The sequence below is a fragment of the Camelina sativa genome, chromosome 17, assembly GCF_000633955.1.
Source record: "Camelina sativa cultivar DH55 chromosome 17, Cs, whole genome shotgun sequence".
NCBI lineage: Eukaryota > Viridiplantae > Streptophyta > Magnoliopsida > Brassicales > Brassicaceae > Camelina > Camelina sativa.
In genome coordinates this window covers 28,631,530-28,637,326 of record NC_025701.1, presented here as the reverse complement: position 1 = coordinate 28,637,326, position 5,797 = coordinate 28,631,530, and the positions used below count along the sequence as shown (strand labels likewise).

At 40.1% G+C, this 5,797-nt stretch overlaps 3 protein-coding genes across 7 annotated transcripts in view; 1 reads left to right on the top strand and 2 right to left on the bottom strand.

The window, feature by feature from the left end:
* LOC104758259 (elongator complex protein 2) overlaps positions 1-1,624 on the top strand; it is a 4,569-nt gene extending 2,945 nt beyond the window's left edge. For 2 of the 4 annotated variants that reach the window (XM_010481087.2, XM_010481085.2), the window contains exons 8-11: positions 16-259; positions 344-564; positions 688-865; positions 1,006-1,624. In XM_010481087.2, coding sequence (XP_010479389.1) covers positions 16-259; positions 344-564; positions 688-865; positions 1,006-1,490 — 1,128 coding nt within the window. In that variant the 3' untranslated portion in view covers positions 1,491-1,624. The remainder of the gene's footprint in view (positions 1-15; positions 260-343; positions 565-687; positions 866-1,005) is intronic. The other 2 variants (XM_010481088.2, XM_010481086.2) reach the window with 1 other exon arrangement.
* LOC104759871 (geranylgeranyl pyrophosphate synthase 6, mitochondrial-like) lies at positions 1,668-3,200 on the bottom strand. The gene has a single exon (XM_010482752.2). The coding sequence runs from the start codon at positions 2,738-2,740 to the stop codon at positions 1,730-1,732; it is 1,011 nt and encodes a 336-aa protein (XP_010481054.1). The 5' UTR covers positions 2,741-3,200; the 3' UTR covers positions 1,668-1,729.
* On the bottom strand, positions 3,334-5,655 carry LOC104758258 (upstream activation factor subunit UAF30-like). 2 transcript variants are annotated; one of them, XM_010481083.1, is made up of 8 exons: positions 5,304-5,655; positions 5,047-5,149; positions 4,774-4,948; positions 4,534-4,690; positions 4,320-4,434; positions 4,049-4,226; positions 3,748-3,807; positions 3,334-3,665 (listed from the first exon to the last, which is right to left on the bottom strand). In XM_010481083.1, exons 1-8 carry the CDS (start codon positions 5,600-5,602, stop codon positions 3,607-3,609), a joined length of 1,146 nt encoding a protein of 381 aa, XP_010479385.1. In that variant the 5' UTR covers positions 5,603-5,655; the 3' UTR covers positions 3,334-3,606. The 2 variants fall into 2 exon arrangements, with proteins under 2 accessions (XP_010479385.1, XP_010479386.1); XM_010481084.1 differs by having other exon boundaries at positions 3,748-3,804.

Below are 5,797 nucleotides of genomic sequence, written 5' to 3'. Positions count from 1 at the left end.
CTGGCTCGTCCTCAGGTTCACGGACATGATATTAACTGTGTGGCTATGGTTCAAGGTAAAGGCAACCACCGTTTTGTTAGTGGGGCAGAAGAGAAAGTTGTGAGAGTATTTGAGGCTCCTCTGTCCTTCTTGATGACTCTGAACCACACTTGTGCGGGAGGAGAAGGCAGCTTCCCTGAGGATTTACAAGAAGATGTACAGGTCCTTGGAGCGAATATGTCTGCTCTTGGATTATCACAGAAACCTATCTACTTACACTGTAAGAAATTGATTGATTCAACACCATTGTTTCTAGCTTTTTACCAAAAGCAATCTTGAGATACATATTAATTTCTTTTTGCAGCTTCTAGTGAACCGCTGGAGAGAAATGGCGGAGGCGACGGTCTAGATACATTTGAGACAGTTCCAGAGGCAGCTCCAGTGGAGTTGAAAGAGCCTCCAATCGAAGATCAGCTTGCTTTTCATACTTTATGGCCGGAATCTCATAAACTCTATGGTCATGGTAATGAACTCTTTTCTCTCTGCGGTGACCACAAAGGAAACCTTGTTGCTTCATCGTGTAAGGTAAGCTAATGCAGTTTTCAGAATTTTTTTGCACTTGTTCAATCTCCTCGATGTAGATTTTAGATCTAACTAAGCAGGATTACATTACTAAATTTTTTACAAATGAACCACAAACTTCTTCAGGCTCAATCTGCATCCATGGCAGAGATATGGCTATGGGAGGTTGGGACATGGAAAGCTGTTGGTCGTTTGCAGTCTCACAGCTTGACGGTGACACACTTGGAGTTCTCTTATGATGACACTATGCTTTTGTCTGTCTCAAGAGATCGTCACTTCTCCGTTTTCTCGATCCAAAGGACAGGTAAACTCAAGCCGTTTCAACTTCACAGTTCTAAATCAGATTTTCTCAAAACATTCAAAAGTGTTTACATTAACTCAAGCTCAAGCCGTTTTCTCGATTCAAAGTGTTCAAACTCAAGCTGTTTTTTGCCTCTTGTTCAGACAATGGCGAGGTTAGTCACAAACTCATGGCAAAGGTTGAAGCGCACAAGAGGATCATATGGGCATGTTCATGGAACCCATTTGGCCACCAATTTGCAACTTCATCAAGGGACAAGACTGTGAAAATCTGGTCCATCGAGAGTGACGCTCGCATCAAACAGATTCTTGCCTTGCCTCAGTTTGGGAGCAGTGTCACAGCTGTGGCTTGGACGGGATTAGACCGCAAGGAGAAGAGCGGCTGTGTGGCGGTTGGGATGGAAAGCGGACTGATAGAGCTTTGGACCATAAAGATTATAGAAACAGAGGAAGGTACGACTGCAACAGCAGCTCTTGCTCTGCGCCTCGAACCGTTCATGTGTCATGTCTCGGCTGTGAATCGCTTAGTTTGGAAACCAACTGAGAAGTGCGAGTCTAATCAGAGCTTGCTAAGGTTAACTTCTTGTGCGGATGACAATTGTGTCAGAGTTTTTGACTTCAAGTTTTGAGTTTAGAACACACAACACATTGTAGTGTTTTAATATTATGACCAAAACTCTCTTTCGCTATAGAACCACTGTAATATTTATGCAAATTTTGGTTAGCTAAGTTGGAACATGTTACCAAATCACTTTTTTCTTCATTGCATTATGTTGTCTCATTATAAAAAAACAAATTTCTCCGTTTTGCACTTTCATACACTTCAAAGCTTTTCATTGATTTGTCATTACGCTTTGGGGGGCAATGGTCAGTTTTGTCTCTTGACAATGTAATCAGCGAGAGACACCAAAGGAGCCACTCTGTCTGAATTAAACCCCTGAAGATGTTCCTGTGCTTCTCTGTTCAATCTCTTTGCATATTCTCTCGCATTCTCCACACCCATCAGCTTTGGATAAGTCAGCTTCCCGGTGATCAAATCTTTTCCAGCAGTTTTCCCAAGCTCCTCGGACGACTTGGTCTCATCGAGCACATCATCCACAACCTGATACATCAGTCCAACGCACCTGGCGTATCTCCTAAGCTTCTCAATCTCTTCATCAGACCCACCTCCCATTATACCTCCCACAACAGCCGCAGCTTCAACCAAAACCGCGGTTTTATGAATATGTATCAACTCAAGATGTCTCAATTCATCATCTTTATTCTCAAAACTCATACTTCCTCCGGCCAAATCCGCCGCTTGACCCGCCACGAGTCCCTCCATCCCAACAGCTCTCGCCATCTCCTCAACGGCCCAAAGAACCCTCTCTGAAGGCACCCCCAATGAGGTTGATGCTGATGTCTGCTTGACGGCCAAAGACATAAGAGAATTAGCGGCCAAGATTGCTGTTTTCTCACCAAAGACTTTATGGTTGGTAGGCTTTCCACGGCGGAGGCTGTCGTCATCCATACAAGGAAGGTCGTCTAGGATGAGCGACGACGCGTGAATCATCTCAACCGCACAGGCAGAAGGCATCGCGGTTGACTCTTGGCCACCTACGAGCTCAGAAGCGACCAAACAGAGCATTGGCCTTAGTCGTTTGCCGCCTGAGAGAAGCGTATACCTCATAGCTTTGCGAACCTCGAGGATTGGCTCCCAAAGAGGAACTGAATTGTTACAAAGAGGAACGAAACCGTCTAGTGCTTTATTGATGGACGTAGCTTTGTTGTTCATATACGACATGAACTCAGAGCCAGGGTATGCAATAGAAGTTAGACGGCGGATGGACGGTCGTATCAGCCGCATTGCAGACGATACCAGAGTGTAAGGCGGCCGCATGATGGTAAATTTTACGGAGTAAGTAAACTTTACTAATGAGTTGTATTAATATTCCAATAGTAGCACCAAAATAGTAAAGTTTAGTAATTAGCATCTAACACAAAAATGGAAATAATGAGTTGAATCGTTTTAGCCTTTTAGGTTTCATATTTTACACTTGGTCCCCAAGACAGATCATCTCAACATAAATGCATGAATCTTGAGAAGATATAAAGAAAGAGAAATTTGTTGATGCGTCATCATATGCATGCAAATTGTGTCAAGAGTTTATTTTGACTTTTAAGGTTTTGCGTTTAGGACACAAACACCTTGTGGCGTTTAAAATCATGACCGAACTCTTTTCTCAATAGCATTACTATTACGTAAGATTGTAAAAACAGAGGAAGGTTTACTTCTTGTGGTAAACATAACTGTGTCAGAGAATTTTGAGTGAAAGAACACAGAAAATGCCACCTTATGGTATTTTAATACAATGACCACATTCTGCTTCTCTATAGCATCATTGTAATATTTCAGAAAATATTGGTAGCTAGGTTGAAATGTTTTAGCAAATGTTACTATGCAAATTTTGGTAGCAAAGTTGAAACATGCTATCACATAAATTTTCATTGCATTAGTTTTAAATTCTGATTAAGAACTTTTAGCCAAATTAGCTCTGGTCAGGTCTAGTTTTGTCACTATATATATCAAGAGTGAACAAATGCTTACTTAACATCAGTTGAATCTGGGCTCGCCTATATGAAAATACTTACCAAAATTGGCCCATTGTTCAGTCTTGATGAACTGGTGGTTATCTATAGAAGCTTTGAGACCAAGTCGCCTTTGAACAAAACAACATCAAAGACTTCTTTCAGCTTCTCATAGAATCATTGTTCAGTCTTGATTATTGATGAAGTAGCCATTTCTTCATTCGCTTCATCATTATCTATATATATAGTTGAAAAAGGTAGATGATTTAGTTTTTGCCTTGACTAGATAACATGAATAGACTAATAAAATGTCCATACCTTCTTCTATCTTCATATCCATTTTCTGCTTTCCCTTCTCTGGATCATTAGTTGTTCCTGCTAAACAAAGAGAGACAAAAAATTTCTATGAAAAGCCATAGAGACGATATAGTTGAACAAATGACTCATGAAAGCACAAGACTAATCAGAGAAAGGTAACAAAAATTTCAACCTATACCAACACAAACATTCAAGACTTTTTACTCCACAGTTCCAAGAAGGAGATTGTGTGCACATAAACACATGTCTCGGGGACTACTTCGAGAAATATGAAAAAGAACACTTTTCAATCATCACATACCTTCATCCTCTTGTACTAGAGGCCAAATGTGCTTGGCTAGTTGTTTGTTCATTTGAAACATATTGATAGACTCGACAGGGAACAGAGACCGTAATGATTCGTTGCATATTATAGTGCGTTTATCAGATGGATCTTGCAAATTGTTCTCCTTTATGTATTTCCAAAGCATTTTCACAACCTGAAATAAAACCATTCATTCAGCAGGTGTAATACCACATCCAGAAGTTTTGTAATTTCCCAAGAAGCTCTAAGGAACTAATTCACTATGTACCTCTGTTCTAGCTAACTGAGAGGTTCCAGTAAATGCCTGAAGTTCTGGTGAAAGACTGCAAACTTTGGTAAACCCGCCTCCTTTTTTCTTCGGTTTATCCTCGGACTTGGCTGGTCTAATTCAATAGAGAGCGAGGGCTTAGTTTCTTTTGGCTCTAAGCTATATATAACCAGACAAACACACAAAATTTGAGAGAAACAAAGAACCAACTAACTTTCTTTTCTTGCGTTTGCGTTTTCGTAAACTAGGACCTTCCTCTTCTCCACTTGCTTCTTCATTATTCTCTACCGCTTCTTCGTTTTGCTCCTCTTTCTCATCTTTTTCCCCTGATGTCTCGCCTTCATCTTCCTCTTTCACATCTTTAACACTCCCTTATAAAGATAAAACCATTCACAAGAACTATAAATAACATAGATGCCACATAAAAAGCTAGTGAGACAACAAGCAAAAATACCATCTCCATCATTTAGCGGCCATATATGCTTAGCCAATGCCTTGTTCATCTGAAACATATCAATCGCCTTTACACGAAATAACGAATGGAGTGCCTCGTCACATAATATATTTCGCCTATTCTTTGGATCTTGTAAATCGTGGTCTCGAATATATGCCCAAATTTTCTTCACAACCTGTTATATATGCAGATAACAATGTACTCATAAGCTTCTCTCCCAACTAAGCCATCACAGTGGAAAGAACGAAATTATCAAGAAACAGAACACAATACCTCTGTTCGAGCTAATTGAGAAGTTCCTAGAAACTTGTCTAGTTGTGGAGAAAGCTGACATATTTTGTTAAACCCACCTCGACGTTTCTTAGCCTCTACCGGTCTAATACAAAAACAGAACCAACAAGAATCACAAATTTTGACATCTTTCATCTAAAAACCAATTACAAGAAACAGAAAACTAATCTCACAACTCTCTTCTAAAACAATCAGAAGAATGCAATAAATCCATAATAACTAGTTTCAAAAATTTTTACCGTTCGGTCTTCTCGTCATTGCTTTCACTTCCTTCTTCATCATTTTGATCGCCATTACAGTCTTCATCTTCATCTTCATCTGCTTCCTCTTCCTTGTGATTCTCGGGTTTGCTTTCTAACAAAGCATCGCTTTCAAGAAAAGCATCGATTTGTTCCCTGACGAAAGCCTTCTTATCGGTTAATTCGTCGCCGAAATACGCCTCCAGCTGACGGCGGACGCTCGCCGGAGTCGTTGTTTCTAGGTCGGAGCGACGGAGAATTTCCCGGAGCTGGGTCACGAGGTCCGAGTCGGAAACCATTTCTCTGTTCCTTCCAAGAAATAATAGATATTTTTCTTTTTTGGTTTTCTTACAAAACTGAAAATTACAAAAGCGGTTTTTGTAATAAAGGAAACGATGGAGATGGGCATTTACGGAATTCTAGCAATTCTCCTCCCAAACGTTGTCGTTGGTTTTTTTTTTTTTTTTTTTTTTTTTTTTTTTTTTTTTTTTTTT